The sequence below is a fragment of the Grus americana genome, chromosome 9 (genome assembly GCF_028858705.1).
Source record: "Grus americana isolate bGruAme1 chromosome 9, bGruAme1.mat, whole genome shotgun sequence".
Taxonomy (NCBI): Eukaryota; Metazoa; Chordata; class Aves; order Gruiformes; family Gruidae; genus Grus; species Grus americana.
The window spans coordinates 17,594,808-17,616,828 of NC_072860.1; the positions used below are offsets into that span (position 1 = coordinate 17,594,808).

At 46.7% G+C, this 22,021-nt stretch overlaps 2 protein-coding genes across 3 annotated transcripts in view; both read left to right on the plus strand.

Moving 5' to 3' along the window:
- C9H2orf72 (chromosome 9 C2orf72 homolog) lies at positions 1-7,400 on the plus strand. Its single transcript, XM_054835931.1, has 3 exons — positions 1-526; positions 3,548-3,664; positions 4,855-7,400. The coding sequence occupies exons 1-3, from the start codon at positions 1-3 to the stop codon at positions 4,944-4,946; spliced, it is 735 nt and encodes a 244-aa protein (XP_054691906.1). The 3' UTR covers positions 4,947-7,400.
- A 1,207-nt stretch (positions 7,401-8,607) lies between these two features.
- The window catches only part of PSMD1 (proteasome 26S subunit, non-ATPase 1), a 75,750-nt gene continuing 62,336 nt past the window's right edge, over positions 8,608-22,021 (plus strand). For both annotated transcript variants that reach the window (XR_008578204.1, XM_054834686.1), the window contains exons 1-11: positions 8,608-8,794; positions 11,227-11,270; positions 12,347-12,420; positions 12,670-12,839; positions 13,677-13,882; positions 15,182-15,325; positions 16,127-16,353; positions 17,801-17,861; positions 19,612-19,740; positions 20,924-21,012; positions 21,690-21,768. Coding sequence is in view for 1 of the 2 variants with exons in the window: in XM_054834686.1 (XP_054690661.1) it covers positions 8,779-8,794; positions 11,227-11,270; positions 12,347-12,420; positions 12,670-12,839; positions 13,677-13,882; positions 15,182-15,325; positions 16,127-16,353; positions 17,801-17,861; positions 19,612-19,740; positions 20,924-21,012; positions 21,690-21,768 (1,239 nt within the window). In the remaining variant the exon portion in view is untranslated. The remainder of the gene's footprint in view (positions 8,795-11,226; positions 11,271-12,346; positions 12,421-12,669; positions 12,840-13,676; positions 13,883-15,181; positions 15,326-16,126; positions 16,354-17,800; positions 17,862-19,611; positions 19,741-20,923; positions 21,013-21,689; positions 21,769-22,021) is intronic.

Sequence of the window (22,021 nt, forward strand, 5' to 3'; positions counted from 1 at the left end):
ATGGCGACGGCGGAGCTGCAGGAGCTGCGAGCGCTGGTGGAGGGGGCGGGCGGGCGGCGGGCCGTGCTGCTGGTGGCCGAGGTGACGGAGGGGGCCCCGGCGGCGGCCACGCTGGCCGCCTTCGCCCGCGACCTCCTGGGCGATGAGGCACCGCCGGGGCCGGGGCCGGGGTGCCGGTCCCAGCGGCGGGCTGGCGGCGGGCGGCGGGCGCTGGGAGCGCGGCTGCTGCTGGTGCTGTGCCGCGGCGGGGCTGCGCGGGGCCGCGGGGCCCGGGCCCGCCTGCGGGAGGTGGTGCGGGACGTGCGCGGCCGCCTGCCCCCGGCGCCGCCGCCCGCCGTCGTCGGCGTCCTCCTGCCCGGCGGGGACGGGGAGGACGCGGCGGTGCTGGACGCCACGCTGCGGCGGCACTTCCCGGCGCCGGGCACGGTGCAGGCGGCTCGGTACAGCCCCGGCAGCCCCGCCGCCCTGCGCGACTGCCGCGCCGCCGCCTGCCGCGCTCTCCGGGCCGCCCTGCAGCACCCCGCAGGTACCGGGCGGGGGGGGGACTGGCCGCTCCCTCTCTCCCTCCCTCGCTCGGGGGACGTAGGCTTTTACGATGGGACTTGCTCCGTTTTCGTGTGGGATCTACCCCATCCTAATGGGACCTGACCACTCCTGATGGGATCTTCCCCCCACCCCGATGGGATCCGGTTTTCCCCAGTGGGATCTCTTTCATGCTGGTGGGATCAGAGCTTTCCCAATGGGGTCTGCCTCTTTCTGGTGGGGTTCCCAGTCCTGACAGCTGGGGAGGACAAACTTCCCAGCGGGCTGGGAAGCACTAGAGCAGCTCTTGGATAGCAGAGGTGTGGTGGGTGACAGCTGTGATGCGGTGGCCATCCATGCTTATGGATGTGTGTTCCTGGGGATGCAGGATTGGGGTGTGGCCCTTGCTGTAGGGTGCAGGCAGGACCTGACCTTCCTGCAGGAGGAAGGTGCTTGTGCTGGCTTTGCATAATGAATAAGAACAACAGCAAGTGGGTGTTTGGGTTTAAAACCACACAGTTGTTGGTGTCCAGTTTAAGCAACATGAGGATGGCTGGATGAAAGCTGGGTGTCAAACAGGCCTTGAAGAACAGCACTTGCCCCGGGGCGAAAGGCGAGTCATGTTTGTGTGCAAACGCAGGGTGATGGGCAAGTGGGCAGGCTCTGCCCTCACAGAGCCACACAAAACAGCCTGGGCTCTTTTTAATCTTTGGCATTGCTTGGTGTGGGCTGTTTCCCTTTCCTCCTCCTTTCTTTCATTTTTCCCCACTTTTCCCTTGCTCCTCATCGTTTCCAGGGGCTCTGGTGTTCCGCTGTCTTCCTGCCTTTATCCCAAGGGATCCTGGCACTTGCCTGCAGCGCCACATTGACAGGGTCCTCTGGGATCCCTGGGACATGGGGATGGTCGGCTGCAGCTCAGGTGCTTCTTCCATCAGCTCAGTCCAGAATCCTGGATCTGAACGTTGAGGAGCTTTGAGATGGCCGGGACTCACTGCGAGGGTGCAGGGCTGTTTTCTGCCAACTCTTTGTACTGAGGCACGCGCGATCCCCTTTCCAGCTTCTCTCCTTTTGCATGCTTTTGTCTTCCTCACATTTTTTGTGCTGCAAGAATTTCTGGTGTGCTCTCAGGTGCCAGTGAACCCTCCAGTTCTGATCGCAGCAGCCTGGTGGGACAGCAGCTGCAGAGGCAGAAAAACATCCCTGCATACATGACCTTTTCCTACCTCTGCACTTTGCTGGCGCTTGGCTCAGTACAGATATTTTTGTGGCTAGCTGTGGCTTTGTCCTTCATGCAGACATGGAAGCAGCGTAGCAGCCAGCAGGGGAAGAAGAGGAGCAGAAGGAGCCAGAGCAGGTGTTGCAGCATGTTTGTGTGTGCTTTATAAGCGTGGTGGGTAGGAGGACTTGGTATGTTGCTTTAATTCACCTCTGATGCGCTGCCTGGTGCTCTTAGTCATGTAAGTGTCCCAGGATCTGCATGTGTAATGAGGATGCTCATCGGCTGCAGGGTTCAACCTTAGACATGGGCAGCTTCTTTCCATGCCCCAGTGAGCACTGCCTTCCGAAATCTCCATGTGGCCAGAGGGATCCCAAGCGTAGCCATGCCTCCAGAGAGCTGGGGACCTGGCAGTGCCAGGCACCAGCTTCGTTGCTTCGTTTCCCCACAAGCAAAGCACAAGGAGAATAATATCTAATGTAATGTGAGGGAGGACTGTGGGAAAGATGGGCATGGAGCTGCGGAGCACCCTGCAAAACAGGTTCTAGGGATGCTACTGTAAAGATGTCCTCGGTCGGGGTTGAGCTTGTCTTGTTTCCCCTCTTGACTTTGAAAGGGGCTTGTGCTAAGCTGGCAAAAGATGCTCTTGCATCTGGATAAGGATGCTGGGAGGTGTACAGAGTGTAAGGCTCTGTATATGTGTGCTTGTGCCCTTTTTATTTCAGCCCAGCCTCAAAGCCTTTTCCACACACATGGCTGCTCAGCTCTGCCCGTGACAGTTGCTCTGGAGTTGCAGCCCCCTCCTTCTGGGAAGGTTGTGGACACTGCTATTCACATGGTGGAGCTGGGACAGGAATCACAGTGGGGTTCCTGCATCTTTCGGGTCTAAGCAGAAATGTACTGGGCTGCTCTCCTGTCACGTCTCAGTGGTGTCCAGAGTCCGCAGGCACTGTGAGAAAGGGATGTGTTTAAGGCTGGAGATTTTGGTCTGTTGACTGGCAGGAAACTGCCACTGTGAACCCTTTAGTGTTGCAACAGTTTGATAAGCTGAAGGACACTGAAGTGGTTTATCATTTGTTATCAGATTAGGAGGTGAAAGGCTGGATGATATTTCAATGGAGATGCTGAACTTGCTGCTGTTGGAAACCACATAAAATATGCTGGTGTAGTGCTTTACAAGCTGCTGTAGTGTTTTACTATAATGATTTGAAAGCCTGTAGTAACTTGCTGTGACCTTTGTTGTCCTCCAGAATAACTACTATACATCGATGGAGGCCACATGGTCTCTGCATTTTGCAAGCAGTTACAGCTTTTTTCAGTTTCAATGTGCTGCAAGTCTGTGTGTCCAGCAGGTCTCCCTAGGAGAGAGGAATTGCTTGATAAAGCGGGGAGCAGTAAATAGGTTGATGTGGCAGAAGCTGTGTGATAATACAAAAGAAAAACTTCCTTCTGCAGGAATGCCCTAACCGCGTCAGTCCCCAGCCTCGCCACGTGTGCCGGCTGAGCTCCTGCCAGGTTTCTTGCTCACTCTGGGCTGCTGCATCCAGGATGGTTTTGGCAGCAAGGTGGCAAAGTAGAAACCGACACCGGGGACAAATTTCCAGGGTAGCAGAAAGGTTTCAGCCTGAAATAAGGATTGCCAGGAGCTGCTCTGTGCTTTCCAGGGGTGGGCTCTATGGAGCGGACCTGGTTTTGCTGCAAGGAGTTGGGCTCGTGGAGGGGAGATGTTGCGAGTCAGCAGGGGGGAGCTGGGGGAGCAGCAGGGCTGACCCGCTGCTGGTCTGAACTCATCTTCTCTGGTTTATCCAGAAGAGGGGAAAGACAGCGAGAGGTGGAGGCTCCCATCCTTCCTGCAGTGCATTCCTTGGAGCTGGAGGAGCCAGAGAAAAGGTCACGAAGCAAAAGCTGCAAACAACGTTCATGAAGGTATGCCCAGCTCCCTCCCCTGTACTCCTGCTGTGACTGTCAGAGGTTCCTCACTGACTCCCTGGTGCCCAAACCCCTCGCTGGTGGCCTCCTTAAGCTGTTTCCAGCTCTGCAGCTGCTGTCTCTTCCCTGGCTGTGGTTTGGCCAGAACCTGAAGACAACCAACACACATCTGGCTACAGAGCGGCCGTCTCCCTGTTTTCTGACCTTTTGCTTGTCTAAATAAAACCACGCTGGGTCCGGTGCCCAACTACACCCCTGGGAGCACTGCTGAACTCAGTTGCATTTTGCTGGAATTTCTGACAGCAGAATTACTGTCTGTCTAAACAATGAATTGGAAGCATCGCTCCTGATCTTACGTGATGTTTTCTGCAAACACGGCTGGAAGGAGTGTTCCCAAACCACTTGCATTTGGGGCTGGTGGGGAGGAGGAAGAGGGCAGTCAGCCTTGGGCTCCCTGATTCTAAAGGAAGTTGTTCAGGTAATGAATAGCCTGGTGTTCAGCCTTTGCTGTACCATTGGCACTCCTGCTTGCCTTTCCCAGCAGGGATTTTTTGCAGAAGTGTCCCCATGCAGGAGGCTACAAGGTGCGTGGTGTGGAGATCCAGACTGCTCTATGGAGCACGTAGAGGAGGGGAAGCTCCTTCACTGTGAATGGAATGGAATATTTTCAGTTAGAAGGGACCTACGATGATCATCTAGTCCCAACTGTCTGACCACTTCAGGACTCACCGAAAATTAAAGCATGTTATTAAGGGCATTGTCCAAATGCCTTTTAAACACGTAAATGTTTAAAAAGCATAAGGGTCAGAGAAAAGAATGGATGTGCCCGATTTGTGCAGCTTTGAGACATGTCCTCTAGGGTCAGAAAATTTAAGTGCCTGATCTTGCTGTCAGTGCCAGGCAGGTGACGCCTCGTGGCCACAGAGCTTGTTCTGAGATTGCTGAGACTGCAGGAGGCCAGGGAGCTGGGGCCCCTGCTCCTTTGCTCACAGAGCACCCCTGTTTGTTGAAGCAACGTTGAGTTTGTAAAACAAAATGAAAATGAGTTATGAAAAAAATCAGCCATGCTTAGGTTGTGAGTATATATCAGTTGCTTCGTCCCATGCTTTCTTTTCATCTTAAATTGCATTTTGCATGAAGAAAGTTTCACGTTCAGATCTCCCTTGACCTCTCTCTGCTCTTTGCAGATGACCTGCAGGACCCTGAGGAAGAAGTGGCTCTGACCAGCCTGTCCCCCAATGGAAACTATGAAGAAGCTGCTGGAGGCACAGGCACCTAGACCTCCTGGACACACAGTCCACGTCCCAGATCTGCCCGGTGGATTTGGAGCACTGGGAGGAGGAGCTGGTGCATGCCCACTCACCCTCTCCTCTGAGGACCCACCACTCCAGGGAGAAGCTGCTCAGCTTAACTTGCCAGGGTCTTCTGTAGCTGCCAACAGCCTGAGGTCCGTGCCAGAGAGCCATCCCCTGCTGCACTCTGCTACCCGGGGTGCCTGGAGCTGCTGATGGACGCTGGGCTTCTGAGAAGCCCTTTGGGGATGTGTCTCATGTCCTGGGCAAAATGATGTGGGGACTTTGGTTGTGAAATGCAGCCACCTGCTTGAAGAAAGAGGAATGCTTTCTAATTCTGAGCAAAGTTCCCCACTGAGATTGCCGGGGCTGGCCTCCCTGGCAAACAGATTCTGCTGCCTTGTTTTCCTGCTTTATTGATGCTTTGAAGTTCCCGCCCTCTCTCTGATCAGGCAAAAAAAAGACATAACGTGGTGGCATGGAGACTGCAGTGAGACTACATATGAGGTCTTGGATCTTCCAGCTACTGAAGAGGCTTGAATGTAACTGTGTAATGTGAAGAATTCAAAAACAGCCCACTGTGGGTAGGCAGAATAATGCAAAGATACGGATAGTAATGGCAGCTGGAGCAGAGCACGGTTTGGGAGCAGGATCTATCCCTCTGGCTTGTCCTGTTGCTGACAGACTGACTGATGGATGGCCTGGGTTGGAGGGGGTGGCAGAGGGACACTATGGTGTGGCTGATGCTAGACGGGGTTATGGGAGAGGCCCATCTTACCTGGGACATCTCCACAGCCATGTGGTGGCAGGTCTTGGAGGTGGCCCACAGCATTCCTCTCAACAAGATGTGGCTGCTTCATAAATAAATATAAAAATATACAAATAGTCTAAGTAGTTCCAGAGGGCTGCCTGTAGCCTGTGGGGCAACACAATTAATTACAAATCCTTGGTTTATGAGGAATATTATTATGGTAGGAATACCTTTTTTATTTTTACTTTAATGCAGCATGAACCAGGTCTTGTTTTACTTTTAGCACAAGCCGGGTTTTGTTTGGGACTAGCTGACCTTTTGGAGTTTCAGGCCAGAGACTTCAGCCCATCATGTCCTACCTACCTCTTCTCTGGGTTAGCTGCTGAATTATGGCAGTACACCCTCTGTGCATGTCTGTCCTTTCTCTCGCTCCTTTTTTCTCAGTGGCAGCTGAAGTGTCTGTGTCCTGCCAGCTCCAGCCAGTACTCTCTCCCAGCAGTGTGCCTTCAGCATCTCTCTAGCTCTTACCTGGAGTAGGGGATGGGTTTTTACCCAGCTCTGCTCATGATCATCAACATTTTTCAACAAATCATTTTTTCTGTGCCTCAGTTTCCCCAACAGTAGGATGGGTACAGCAACACCTACCTACCTCACTGGAGTAATGATGGTAACACTGCAGCGGAGCTTAGCAGCTCTTGGGTTTAGAGTCGATCCCTTTTGTGATGGTGCTTTCCCCTTTTGGCTGGGAAAGAGCAGCTGAGGCTGTCTGGGGCATGCTGCAGGGTTGAGTGGGAGAGATGGAGAGCGTTCCCAGGTGTGCTCAGCAAGTCTCTGTGTTATCACATGTTGCTCATTTGAATGTGTTGGGATAGTTAGGCTTGGTCTACATAGGAAAGCTTTGCCTGAAACGCAGCCTTAAAGTGCTGTAGCTGCTCCATAAGAAGGTGGGAGGGAGGGGATAGGTGGATGCCAAGTCCCTGTGAGCAGTGTTTGGGGAATCGCATGTCACATCTATTCACAGCAGAAACACTTTCCTGTGTGGGTGTGGGCTGGGGAGAGTGAACCTAGGAGGCAGCTGACACTGGTGGAGCATGTTGCTCTTCAGAGAGGGCACTGAACCTGCTCTCCTTCCAGCGTGGTCTGCTGTGCGGTGGAGTCCCTCTGCTCGTCTTCGCAGCAGAGCCCAGGTTGCTGGGCAGTGACATACTTTCCCGGTAAAGCCCTTGGTTAGGTGGGCTTGGTTAGGACTTGATAGTATGATCAGGTGAATCTTTATTTTCTTGCAGTATTTGGCCTTTGCTGCCTAGAATTTACCAACAAAGAGGTGGCCCAAGAGTACAGATTTGCAGTTAAACCTTAGCGCTACAAATCCAATGGATTTATTTACTGGTAATTTTTAAGTAAACCATGCAAGTTTACCCTTGCAGTGAGACTTTCGTGGAAGCAGATGAACTGCCTGTGGTTTAGGAGGTGCAGGTGGGAATACATTTGACCAAAAGTATTGTTTTCCTTTGAGGAATAAAAGTGACTTGAATTCTTTTTATCTTTTTTTTTTCACTAGCTGGGCATGCGGAGGCACAGCAGATAGTTTTACCTGCTTAATTGCTTTAATAATTTAAGGGCACTGTTATCTTTATTCTTGTAAAGAATAAAGACATTTAATTTCTGAACTGGAATGCAGTTCTGTTTGGTTTTTGTTTGCCGTGGTGTTATCCTTAAAGTAGCATTATGCGTGCTTTAACTGGTATTTCTCTTGATTTAAAGAAAAGGTCTGTTGGGAGGGAATGGGAGTGACCCCAGTACATAGTATCCAGAAGATCAGCAGAATTGGTCTGTGTGCAGCTTGGGCTGCTCACCTGTGGGCAGTGGGAAGGCTGGAGATCTGTTGTCTGAGATCGGGGCTGAGCATCATGGATGGGGCTCTGATAACTTTTTTTAGTAATGCTCACTAACTGAGGCCATTAGGTTTCCTTGAGGAATTCAAGCCCTTCAGAAAGTATCTTTTTCTTACTTGGAGGAAACAGGTAGAAACCAATGCCACTGAAGTCTGGGCTCGTTGTGCAGCACCATTGCTGTTGAGCTAGATTTTCCTTGGTACAAATCCACCAGCCTGAATTTCCCATCTGGAACCAAAGCAGGAGCCAAAATGACTCTGTGTTGCTCCACAACTGGGGCACCTTCAGGTACGCACGTGGCGGGGGGGGGGACGACCTGGACACTGCCCTGTGCCGCAAAGCTACAGATGGGGAAAAGGATTTGTTGAGGGGCTGTCACATGCACCTGTGCCTGTGCTTCCCTTTTTAAGGGAGAAATGGGTTTGGGTGAGGGCTTTCCCACAAGGTATGTGTAGAGGAGTCGGGGCCCAGAGGTGGCCTGGAAGAGGTGGTAAATCCATGGGGTAAAATCCCTGATCCCTGCAATGTCGTGGGACACGCCTGTGCCCACTGCAGGCGGCCTGTCCTGGCGCGGGGGAGCTGCCACCTGTGCTGTGCAGCCAGGGGCAAGGAAGCAGCCTTTGAGCGGGTATTTACGGAGCTGCAGGGCCAAGGGCTGAAGGATCCCCACGGCCCTTGGCCCTGCAGCCTCCTTTACTACCCCTAGGCAGCAGAGTGCGGGCAGCAAAGGGTTGCCCACCATGCCAGGCCAAGCGTGAGGTGGCTGACCTGCGGGCCCGGTGCGGGGTGCAAGACCTTAGTGGGGTGGGGCGGGGGAGCCCGTGGGGGTCCCGAGTGGGGGTGACGAGGCGTGTGTAACCGGCCAGAGCGGCCGGTGATGCCTGGGGAGTCTGTGAGGGGGGACGGGAAAGTGCGAGGCCCCAGGAAGCAGGGCTGTCCCGGTCGCGCCTGCCTGTTTCTCTGCCGCTCTGCGCAGGCGATCGCCAGGAGCACCTTTCCCGGGAGCAGCGGAGTCCTGCCGGAAGGGGCCCTTCGCAGCACTTCCGGGCCGGGCGGCGGCAGAGAGGCAGCGGCGCGGACCCCGCGCAGCGGCACCACCGCACCTGGGCCGGAGCGGGCCGGACCGGACCGGACCCGACCCCACCTCCCTCCGCGGGCCGGGCGGGCGGCACCATGATCACCTCGGCCGGTGAGGGAGCGGCGCGGGGTAGAGCTGCCTGCTGGGGTTTCGCTGAGTCAGGGCCGTGACTGGGCACTGCTGCAGGCCGCGGGGGCGCCGGCCGCAGCGCTCCGTGGGGCCGTGTATCACGAGGACCTTCCCCCCGCTCCGGTTACCCCTGGCCGGTAGCCGCCGTGTGCCCCGGCGGGAGCGGGAGGCCATCCCGGTGCCCGGAGCTCGCCACAACCGGCACTTTAAGCCTGAGCCGCGGGAGGCGGGGGGGCTGCCCCGTGCCCGGTGCCCGCCCATGCCCTGAGGCGGCCTCCCGCCCGCCCCCGGGTGCTGCGGCTGCCTGAGCGGGGCCGGCTCTCCGGCGGGCTCGGTGCGGACAAGCGGGAGGCAGAGGTAGCTTCCTGCCTGCCCGTCCCGGCGCCGCGTCCACCTCCTGCCGGTACTTTATGAGGGGCCTCTGGTGGCTTTGCGAGCCCCCTGGCAAACACCGAGGTGCTCCTGCGCCGCTTTTGCGACCGGAAGGTCTTTACTTGCTTAAAGTGAATAAGGCGTAGAGGAGGTGTAAAACCGGTGGGGTCTGTAGGAGGTACGGCAGGGAGGGAGGGGGGAGGCTCGAACTTTAGGGGGGGGGTCAGAAACGCAAATGCCTCGCAGAGAAAAGGCTAAGGAAGTATGTGAGGAATTAAGTGTTAAACACTTTCTGGATCTATTGAGAATTTCATAGTATTAGGAAATACAAGTATTTTCGGAAGTACTCCGGGCAGAAGTTAATATGTGACAGATTATGGCTTTGTGAGAGAAACAGTGCAGTGGCTAATAGTCTGCAAGGAGCTTTCTCTTTCTGAACCCTTTGCGTTATGTTTAAGTCTTAATTGAGAAGTAGGAATTAATTAGGGTGGAAATGGTATGTTGAAGAGGAATGAGAGTGCTTCCTCCTGATAGATCAGGTAAATGCAGGAGCTTATGTGAAAAAAAAAAAAAAATTGTGCATTTGGACTAGAGTTGCAGAAAACAGCTGGAAGGAGCGCTGTGGGGTGGGCTACTGAACCTGCCTTCCCCAAGAGCCACATCAGTACTCCTTCAGTTGTTGTTACTGACAGACGTTTGTCTAACCTGGTTTTAAAAATGATAATGGAGGTTCTACAACCTTATTAGACAAAGTGAATAACTGTCTTCCTGTCAGAAAACTTTTCTTACCATCAAACCTCAATCTTTGAAGCTCCAAATAAAGCTTGGTCCTACCACTCCTGTTTGTATCTGACACAGAGATCAGATTATTCCCTTTCTGCTGTCAGCTGCCTTACACATGTATGAACTCTGTACTCTTCTCAGATTTCCATAGACTAACCAGACCTCCAGTCAACCTTTGTAAGTCCCGATTGCTAGACCTCTTTGTTCTTATTGCTCCACTCTGAACACCCCAATTGACTCATAACTCCTAAAACATGGTGCCCAGCACTGGACACAGTGGTCTGGCTCAGGCGTGCTGGTGCCAAGCAGAGGGAAGGATTGCCTCATACATCTACCAGGAAATGCTCTCACACATCTCAGTGTGAAATTTGGGTTCTCTGCCTCCCACTGCAGCCGTACAATATTGATTGTGTTTCATCCCAATCCACTGTACTATTCCTTTCTATATTCGTACATTTACATTTTGATCTGTGTACTCTTCTTTTAGAATTTTATCTTCCTCTCCCCCCCCCCTGCCAAGTTGGTCAAGATCTTCTGAAAGCCCTGTTCAGCCCTCCAGCAGGCTTGCTGGCCTTTCCAATTTGATGTCTTATTTAGATTTAGAAAGGTTATCAATCTGTGCAACAGCTGAAAGATTAAAAGGCAGTGAATTGTGTTGGACTTTGCACAGATCCTCTTCCAACCCTTTCAGTTGCATCCTTGGAGTCTGACAATGAACCATCTATAACCATTCTTCAGATCGAGCTCCCCAGATAACTGTGAACCTCTCTTTCAGTTATGTCAGTTAAACCATGTTTCTGTAACTGTACAAATGTTCAGGACAGTGTCAGCAGTCTTGCTAAAGCTGTGAGATATGACATCTTCTCTTAGCCGTGAGGCCTTTTTCTTGGCATGAAGAAAGTTTGGATGTTTTGACATGATCATCTTTATGCCCCTTGGGGGAAGTGGAAGTGACTTGCTAGAAAGCAAACTAGTGATGGAGCTGGAAGTAAACCTCAGATTCTCTGGGTTCCTGTCTAATAGGTTTTCCTATAAGAAGGATGATCTTTTGTAAACTACCTTTCCAGTGATAAATTCTGAATTATTTTATGTTCATGTTTAATACAAACTTGGATCTGATCTTTGAATTTTAATACTGAAGATTTTAAAACAGCATTCCAGAGATAGTCTTCTTGCCTGTTCTGTTGGTTTTGAACTAAATAACATGTTTGCTTTTGAAACAGAGAGTGTCCCAAACTGACTATGATCTTGTTTTGCAGCTGGAATTATCTCTCTTCTGGATGAAGAAGAGCCACAGCTCAAGGTAAGCTCTTACATCTGGGAGAAGATAACAGCAAATGCATTATGTTGAGAGCTTAAAATCAGAAATGAGTGGATCTTCATATTTAATGGTTGGACAGCAACAGGTGGGCACCAAATCATATCTAGCCTGAAAGCTGAAAGGAAGAGCTTAAATAAGATGATAACAGATGGCAAGCTTCCTTGTTTTGAACATGGATCAAACTAGAGCTTCACATGCACAGATCTCTACTTACTGAAGCTGCCAGCTCTCTGATGATAATGGGGCTTTGTTACTTAAATGTATTCCAGAGACTGCATTTTGAGTATGTAAAATTCAAAGCTGAAGAATATCTCACATTTTTAGCATAATTTAAGAGATACAAAACAAAATTATCAGTGTTACAGTTTTCACTTGGGAAAAAAAAAAAACCAGTGGTAGTAGGAGAAGAAAACAGCAGCAGGAACTTTACAGTCCACAGAGTATATGAATCCATAGGACAACACATAGGTGCTGTATTGATGATGCTTGGTAGTTACTTGAGCAGTTAACATAGCTCCTTTTAGGAGGGGTGTGTGTGCGCATCTCGTAATATTGGTAATCCCCTAAATGTTTTGCTTGGAAACAGACATAGGTGGCGATAGACCCGAATGAGCCCTGCTTTTGCTCTGAACTAATTACAAGTGGGCTGATTCTAGTTTGATATTGTTCATCTGCTAAAGTACTGTGTCCAAATAAATGAATGGAGTTGGCTGGCATAGACAGGCCAAAGAGTTCTGTGTGCTACACAAAGGTTACCACAAAGTCTGAACACTTTGTATTGTAAGGAATTTCAGTTATCAGTCATTTTAGCCAGTCAGTCATCACAGAGAGGCCATGGGAAGGAGCATCAGGGTTGACATACCTGTTAAATGAACAGCCCTTCATTTGCAAAGGACTTGCAAAGATTCATGAATGCTTGCAAAGATCTTTTAAAGTAGAATTTGCTGTTGAAATGGGTCAATGTTTATAATATCAGTTTTAGGTGGCACTTCATTTTTACTGGGGAAAGGTAATAAAATGCATTTTTAATGTAATACAACTTTTATTATTTTTTGTAGGAGTTTGCTCTTCACAAGTTGAATGCTGTTGTCAATGACTTCTGGGCAGAAATCTCTGAGTCAGTGGACAAAATGTAAGAGAAGACACTTATTACTGCAGGGTGTGCTGCTTAGAAGAACATGAGATCTGAAGTAGATCTAGTTCTGGTTGCTTCATACTGGCTTGTACAGTATCTAGCTCCATGTTTTCCAGAAAGCACTAATATAAGTGGATATGGGGTTGGAGCTGTAGTCCCAAAGATGGAAGGTTCAATCAAGCTGTTGTGTGGCCTTAAAGAGAACTGAGCACATAGAGCTGATGCTCTTCTCTCTCTTTTTTGCAGTGAAGTTCTCTATGAAGACGAGGGCTTTCGGAGTCGGCAGTTTGCTGCTCTAGTTGCTTCTAAAGTTTTTTACCACCTGGGAGCTTTTGAGGAATCACTGAACTATGCCCTGGGAGCAGGTGACCTCTTCAATGTCAACGACAACTCAGAATATGTGGAGACGATCATTGGTAAACAACTTCTACTGTAAAAGAAAAGCTCTTGTCAAAAATACTGTAACTTTGAGATTTTACTAGATTTAGCTGCTTTTCTCTGTATTTATCTTCCTCTCCCTGTATTCATTTAAAGTGATGCTGCAGCTGTTTTTGCCCAGTTTATTTTTGCTTTGTTTCCCCTGCTTTGGGATTCTGTAATAGAACTGACTTAGGAGTTCTGGCATTTTTTTCCTATTCTTAACCATTATTCCATTGTGAGTTCCTAATAGCAAAATTGCTTTGGTTGTTTGTCCCTTCTCTCATTTGTATGCTAATATTATTGCTGTTGTCAACATAACTTTGGAAATAATTGGCTAATAAGTGTAGCTGCACACCTAACTGAGGGGTACCATTTTTTTTAATCCATCCTAAACAAGATAGTAAGTCAGATGTTGAATGCATGTATAATTTAAATGTCTTTTAAAAGTATTGTCTGCTGGTATCACTTACCCTGTACAGGATATGATGTGCTTACAGTAGAGTTCGGAAGTCTCCTACTGCTCTTTCCTCATTTATTTAAAATATCGTGCCACTTAAACAAAGATCATGTCCTTGGTTCCATTTTAAAAATATCTACTGGGTTTCAGCACTAAAATCAGAGTTTTTTAGGAGACAGTATAAGTGTCTTCCACTACTCTCTGTGTATTACTACACAAATAGTTCTTGTGCCTCACCTTTGTGTAGTTTCCCATATGCTGTATTTGTTGGTAGAATGTGCATATGCTCATACTGTTCTCTTCGTCTGTAAAAAAACCTGCAAACATCTAGGAGGTTGACTTTTTACTCCCCTATATTTGTTCAATATCTTTTCAGCAAAATGTATCGACCACTATACCAAGCAGTGTGTGGAGAATGCGGAGCTGCCAGAAGGGGAGAAGAAACCTGTTGATGAAAGGCTAGAAGGGATAGTGAATAAAATGTTCCAGCGGTGCTTGGATGACCACAAGTACAAGCAGGCCATTGGCATTGCACTAGAGACGCGCAGGCTGGACATCTTTGAGAAAACCATCCTCGAATCGGTATGTGCAAGAGGCAGAAGGTGTGTGTAGCTAGTCTCTTCCAGGTGTGGATCCAGAAGTGCAGTGCAGGATCCGTGTTGTTCTGGAACTTGCCCTGCTTTGTATGAATAGAAGATGAAACTCAGGGGTGTTCGGTTCAGCGTGTTCATGGAAGGCAGAGCCACTCAGGGCTATCAAGTATAGAGAGAACCCTACCTTTAGAAATCCCTCAGCTGCAAGTTGCTGGGAGAATATTCCCAGGAGGCCTGGCTATGTGGCCTTTTCTTTAGGTATTCCCTGTCAACTACTAGCAGAGAGAGATATGATACTGGACTAGGCAGACCTTAGGTCTGGCGTAAAGAACAACTCTTTTATTTTGTTGTGCCTGTCATGTGCTCTAATTCACTGTGGGAAGGGATCTGTAGGGTTAGGTAAGTGATTTATTTATGGGAGGTAAATCAGAACAAAAAAATCCAGTAGTTGGGTGAGCTGCTCTAATTTTCAGTGAGTAGCTGTATGCAGTCTTAGCCTGCCCTGACTGCAAGGCAGTACACTCTGGCTTTAACATCTTTCACTGAGGGTTTAAGGTTAAGTCATGTTACCTGGTAATGACAGTCATAGAAGCATGCCTCTAGTCATTTGCAGCAGCTCAGCAGTTGTGTGTAATCTTGTTATGTTGCAGTATTTCAATTATATGCCAGAGCACATGGTTTAAATCCTTTTAAATTTTACCACTTCTCAGTTTACAGCTTTCCCATATTTTTGGACATCTCCCATTTGTGTATATAGGAGTGATAATCAAGGCATCCATCTTGCTTTCTCTGTTCTGTTTGCTGTCCTGTGCATTTACTAACTTTATTACTCATTATAAATCCCTCATTTCAAACTACTTTTCTGAGGTTTAGTAACCAAATCTGTTTCTCAGTCTCTAGCAAGAAATATGTTGGGGATCTTTTCTTCATGCATGGTTTGTTTTGCTGACATTATATGTTCAGTGAACTTCACTGCATTCGAGATAGAGTATTCAAACAAGGCAGGTGAAGAAGGGGAAATAAATATTGAACTTTTAAATTAATCTTTTGCATGTTTTAACTATCGAAATAAATATTGGTCCTGTACATTTTTGGTAGTATTTTTTCTTTAAACTGCATTACACCTGCATACAAGCTTTTCTGAAGACGGGAGATGAAACTGTGAAGGTTTATATGTGCATGTCTTTTGCTCTGCTTTTTAAAATGGAAAGGATGTAGCTTTATTTTAATTTCTAAATCCTACTTGTCAGTCCAAACTCAGACTTGATATCCTTGAATTTAATTTCAGAATGATGTTCCTGGGATGCTAGCATACAGCTTGAAGCTCTGTATGTCTTTGATGCAGAATAAACAGTTCCGTAATAAAGTCTTGAGAGTTCTAGTTAAAATCTACATGAATCTGGAGAAACCAGACTTCATCAATGTGTGCCAGGTAAACCTCTGAGTGCTGTTCAAAGATCAATCAAAAGTTAGATGTATTTGACTTGACATTTACCTGATCTGTTTTTTATTCAGTTGTGTTAAATATCTTTTCCTGGTTGTGTGCTTCGAATATATATCAAAGTGAGATCAACTTGAAAAAGAGATGCAAATATTGCACATTTGGTCAACTTGTAGAGAAAGAAACATGCTCAAAGGCAGTTTGGGGATGTAGACAACTCTGACAGAATCTTTCAAGCCTATGTAGGGAGTATCAGATGATAGATTCACAGCTTGGAATTTTATTTATTCCTCCAAAGAACTATTGTCTGAAAGTGTATAGACAACCAATTATGAAGTTACTGAGATGTTCTCAGGCCTTTGCCAGTCTTGCTGTGCCACGTACACGTGACTCAGAAGCGTTATGCCTGTTTAATATTGGCTGAGACATCCCTATGAAATGACCAATGCTTCTTTAATTTACTTTTGAAATTTCTGTTTACTAGTAGGGCAACTTTGTCCACTTCCAAAGATAACACTGCAGAAATAGGAAGGCTTGAATGTTGTTTCTTGAATTTGTAATACTTGATCTCATCTGTAAACTGACCTATGAAAATGCTTCAAAGATTCATATTATCTCCTATGAGAGAGATGGAACTTTTTCTTTCTTTGAAGGGGTGTTTTGTGGAAGCAGCAGATGAGGGAATGGGGAAAATGGAGTGTGGCCTCAGATACTGTTGCTTTTTCATTGTGAAGTATATAATATCTTCTGATTATTGGGTTTTTTTCCTCTTCTTCCCTTCCTCCTGCTCAGTGCCTGATATTCCTGGATGACCCACAGGCTGTGAGCGACATCTTGGAAAAACTGGTGAAGGAAGATAACCTTCTCATGGCCTACCAAATTTGCTTTGATCTGTACGAAAGTGCTAGCCAGCAGTTCTTGTCTTCTGTGATCCAGAATCTCCGCACAGTTGGCACTCCCATTGCCTCCGTGCCTGGATCCACCAACACTGGCACCGTCCCTGGATCGGAGAAAGACAGGTGGGGAGGTTGGATTGAGAAGAGGCATAATTGTTTGGGTACAGTCCTGCTCTGATGGAGCCTTCTGTTCTGTGTATGGATGTCTGTTACAGGCAATCAAGTTACTTCTTTTAAATTAAGTCAGGGTAATGGACAAGACGTGCTGTTTGCTCAGGGTAAAATTGTGTATTACCAGAATCCACTGTTTTTTGAAGGAATGCATTTTCCTTTGCAGCTGAGGTAAGCATGGTGCAGTTACTGTGGCTCAGCTAATGAGCCATAATTCATTAAGCCATAGTGTAAGTTGCTCAGTAACACTCTGATGTTGCATGGTCTTTGCAGCAACTTGTAAAGCTGAGGAACGGGCAAGGTCAAGCAAAAAGCTCATCACAGCTATGTGCAAGTTTGGTTTCACATCATAGCTGTGGTCTGCTGCCTGCTTGTGGGAAGAGTGAGTGCAGGTAATACTGTAGTGTTATAGACCCTTTTGTACTTGCAGTTAAAAAAAGCTAGTTCAAATCTAGTCTGAGTTTTGTTAAAGTCCTGACATCTAAAACTTGTTCAGTGGTAAACATCACTGGTTCTTAGCTGCAGGAAGCCACTGTTAAGAAAACCAAAGTTGGCATTAACCATTCCATCTTCTTTATTTCTTCTTTTGGTGGCTTACAGGTAATCAACAGAGATAATTTTGTTTTAAACCTCTGTTTTTAGAGGATTGGCCAATCCATTATAAGTCTGCTGCCCAGCTTGGGGGCAGCAGGGAAGAAGTTTGTGCTCCGCCTGCTCTTTAATCACCAGAGCTGTCATGTCTGTACACAACCTGATCCTTGCACTGTCTTTGACAGCGTGTGATGGAGAATGCTGCCTAGATCAAGGCTGGTTAAATATAAGGGCTTATGCAGCTGTGAGGAACTAGGTCTAAATGCTTTTGAATCAGTGATACAGGCATAGCAAGCATTCTCCTCTCTTCTCTTCCAGTGAAATAAGAGGAAAGGCACAAAATAGTTTATAAGTCAGCCTGTGAAGCGTTAGGATGAGGTGCTAACAACAGCCTAATATGTTTCACTTCCATTTCAACACTGTAACATCCATCCTAATAGTGATGAGCTCAAGGCTTCCGGGTGAGGATGTAATTATCCTTGCTGCCTTGTTTGTTGACCTTATTTTCTCACGTGTCTCTGCCTGTTCATTCCCTTCAAGCATCTCTGTTTTTTTTAATAGATGGAATAAGAGGGTAGGGTTTTCTAAGCCTTTGTCTTCAAGTTCCTCGAAAATTGATTTGTGGAGGAGTTTGCTTCTCAGCAGTGACCTCCAGATAGTCAGCACTTGTCCTGTCAAAACCTGTTTCAAATCATCATCTCCAAATCCCAGGCTACTCTTGCAGCACAATGTTCAGCCATAATTACAGTGCTTGACTAGTTATGAGTGATGAACTGGGTTGCATTTTTCATTTTTTATTTTATTTCAGTGAAGCTATGGAAGCGGAAGAGAAACCAGGAAGCGCTTGTGCGGGGAAGTCTGCAGAAATTGTGAGTGCCACTTCCAAAATATGCCTTGCTTGGTTTTTTGTACATGTTCTCTTTGAATCTCTGGGGTTGCTATTTGGTTTGGCTAATGACAAATGGACTTCCATTTCTGTCTTGCTTGGAGACAAGATGACAGATTATCTCTGAGGACCAAGTATCTGACAGTCTGAAAGTCCAGCAGTTCAGATAGTGAAAGTTGGGGGAGAGTGGGAAGTGGGTAGATTTTGACGGGAATTAATGAGCCTCGAAAAAGAGGACAGAAGGATCTGGCTCACGTGTTTGCTTTTTGTTGATATTGAAATAATTAACTCACTCCAGAAGAAAGGGCCTGAAATTTGACTGCTGCTGCTGAATTAGCTTGATGCATTTTTATTTTTTTTTCTTCTTCTGCAATATGGCTGTAGTTCTGGCTGGATAGAACTGATGCTGTTCTTCAGGAATGGCAGGAAGGGATGCTGATTTAACGACGTTTCTTTTCCATGAAGGAAGAAGGTGTTTCCTCTGGCTAGCATGGGGGATGTGTTGCTGGCCAGCTGGTTAGAATTGTTTTGTTTAGTTTCTTTTCCCAAGTATTGGAGAAAGCGAGTTAGCTTCTAACATGCACATACAATTGCATTTTCAGCATGTGGAATAGCTAATGCAATTCTGGCACTTCTAATGCTGAGGAAAGGAAATGCTACTAGAGGAAAGCAAAACCCAAGACAGTTGTTTGGTGTTTGGTTTTGTTTTTTTTTTCTTTTTTCCCCATGGTGCATGTTTGCAAACTAGACTTGGGCATCTTTGAGAGATTTTTGCAGATCACTTAAAAATTAATCAAGGGCAAACAGAATTGTTTTCTTGAAATTATATTCCACAAGGAAAACAAAAGGGGTAGAGTTTCTTGCCCCATCAAGGAACCTGTAAACAGTGCTTTTGTGCAGGAAAGGTGTCTTGAAATCAGTTTCTGCTGCATTGACATTCCTGACTGTGCCAAGGGACAAGTACATAAAAACAATGTATGTGGCCAGAAATGTTCTTGAGCTTAATTTTCCACAATTCAGAATGCTGACTACAAAGAAATAATTGAGGGGATTAGTTTAAGGGCTGAACTACTCATGCTTAGCTGGTCTCTGACTAGCTAACAATGTCAGTACAAAGAGCTGCAGTGTACTTTTTACCCTGCTCAGAAGGGACTTCAGCTGGAACTTAATCTGTGGAAACTGTTCCATGGTGAGGAAGGAGGAGGCTTTCTCAAAGAACTCTGGGAGATGAATGTATTGGAGATTTGTAGTTCTACTAGCCATTGTTCTAAATAAAGCCTTTAGCTCACAAGAATGATGCTGCAGGTCAGCAGGGTCATGCAAAGTGTTGTGGCTTTGTGGTCCTCTCCATTAAAACTTCCACAGAAATACAGGTTCACATTTATAAATGTGGTTGCCTCTTGCAAAAGACCCATTGTATCTGTAAGGCCAAACATAGCAGCTTGCAGAATATCAGGTGTCACTTGTATCCTTTTGCTTTCAATGAAAGAATACATTTCTTTTCAAAGAGTCTCTTCTCCCACCTGCACTGTTGTGCACAAAGGGACTTGATTATCTGGGATGTTTGGACTTGGGCAGCAAGGGCAGAAACAATGTCCTTTTAGTTCTAAAATATGATAGATTTTGGAATATGGTGATGGAACATACCAGGGTGGCTTCTCATGAACTGTATTTTAACAGAGTTGTAGTTGAGTTCTAATGTTTTTTGTTCTTGTTTTCGCTTGTATGTGAAGAACCCAGAGCCTAAGGACCAGATCTCAAAAATGATTAAAATTTTAAGTGGGGAAATGGCCATTGAGTTACATCTGCAGTTTTTAATACGAAACAACAACACAGACCTCATGATCCTCAAAAACACAAAGGTAAGAGGCTTTGTTAGATCTGGTTGTCTTGGATTCATCTGATTAATCCTGTGTTTGTTTTGACCACCTTGCTATTATTTTACAGCATCATCTTATGTTTTAGCATGGCCTCCCTGGGTTTTGAGGGTACAAATCTGTGGTTTGGTCATGATAAATTAACATTTAAAACTTGAGCCTGTGAGGCTGAAGAAGAGGTGATTGCACCCAAAGAAGGCCATATAATCAGATTATTTCAATTTACAGCTAGTGTGACCTAATGACAGGCCGCTATTAGCGTGTTGAGTTTTTGGGGTGTTTTTTGCCGACTGGTTATAAAAACTAATCCGCTCCCCCTTTTTTAGGTGGGTTTGTTTTCCGTCTGGTCAGTAAGATGGACCAACTCACCCTCCAGCTTCATGTCTTGATCCAGTGTGAATGCTGCTGGTTGGGAGTGAGCGAGCCAGAACTGTAGGTTAGAGTATGTTGGCATCTTGGTTGAGGGGTTATGTGAGAGCATGCTTTCAGGTTGGCTTAAGAAATCCTGACGTGTGCTCAGAGACTAATATTTCCACATCGAAGACAAAACTGATCAGATATTGTAATGTAGGCAGTGCTGGTAAATTGAGTAACTGGTTTTGTTTTGGAAGGTGTAACTGAAGGTGAGCAAATGAAAACATACAGAGAAATTAGACTCTCTTTAGCTAATGATTATTAGAAACCATAGGATAAGTTTTTTATGTCTGAAATGAGATGCATATTATCAGCAAAAGTGGTAAGTGATGCTTGTCAGTGGGTTCATCTATTTCAGGAGGAAATAAATACGTATTGGAAAATCTTTTTCATCTGCTGATTAAGTGCTTGGGAATGATCCTGCGTAATGTTCCAGGGATGGCTTGAAAACGTCAGCAGCATGCACACTGCACTGCTTGGTTCCAGGAACCAGAAGGGAGGTTCTGCAGTTAAACTGCAGTTGAAGGAATTATGTCTGTGACAGAAACTCATAGAAAGGATTGACTTGCACTGGAGAGATGGATTGAGGATATATTAGAATGTATTAACAATCTATTAACTTTGATTAAAGGGAAATTGCTGGTTAAATTGAGCCTAATTATAACCCATTTTTCTAGTGTACTGGCAAGCATGTTAAGAGATGTAGGGCTTGTCTTTTTCTGACCAGTGATACCAATTGTTTTTGTTCTTTCAGGATGCAGTGCGGAATTCCGTGTGTCATACAGCAACGGTTATAGCAAACTCCTTTATGCACTGTGGTACAACCAGTGACCAGTTCCTTAGGTAAATCTGTGGCAAGGAAGCTCCAATGTGTTCCTTGAGGAGTTTGAACAACATTGTTTCCCTGCTTAGCTTGATACTTCTAAAAGGGTGGCTGCAGAACTCTGGTGGGCTTAGAGAAGAATAAACAAAAGATCTGAAAACTAATGTGGAGGCAGAGGGAAGAAGCTGGAATTGTTTCCTTTTCTCTGTCCTCACAAATTGGCTTTATTTGAATGCTAACCATGTGAGTAGTTTGGAGGGTGGAGATCTGGAATTTCTGTTCTCCTTGTTTACTAGTTGGAGAATTTCTGAGATGGTGATGTATATTTTTGGTAGAGACTGACAGTGCTGAATGATTCTTGGAAGGGAAATGCCAGGACTGACCTTACCAGGGACTTGAGGAAAGCTCCAGAAACTCTGCTCAAGTTTCTCCCAGAGAGTCGATGGGCTACATATTGAGCAGTTGTTCTCCATCTTTCACTGAGATCACCAGTATCTAGGAGCTTGACTACTACCAGCCAAAAATCTGAGCTGATGAAGGAGAGATGGATACAGAGCAGAAATCCGGTTAGCCGCCTTGCCTTCTGGAGCTACTCTCTGGTTTGAAAGCAGGCTCTAGTGCTGTGAAACCTTACTTGCAGGGTGAGGAATGGGCTGTATGGAAAACTTTGTATAACCTTTCTCTTTTTGTCTTCCAGAGACAACTTGGAGTGGCTGGCCAGGGCCACTAACTGGGCTAAGTTTACTGCTACTGCCAGCTTGGGTGTTATACACAAGGTAATGTTGCATTCATTCCCCTCTATTCAATATAAATGCTTGACTTATGAACGCTGAAAGCATTTGAAATGGGGATTCTGAATGATGCCTGCATTCCTGTTTACCTAGTCTGTTGCAAGGCACAGATGTAACATAGTTTATGTCTTTGCACGAAAGAAAAGCTGTGCTTTATCAAGTCCATCTCATCTGATATCCAATCTAGTTTATGGCATGTTTTGTTGATCATCAAAAACGCAGTAGGATAACATAGCTC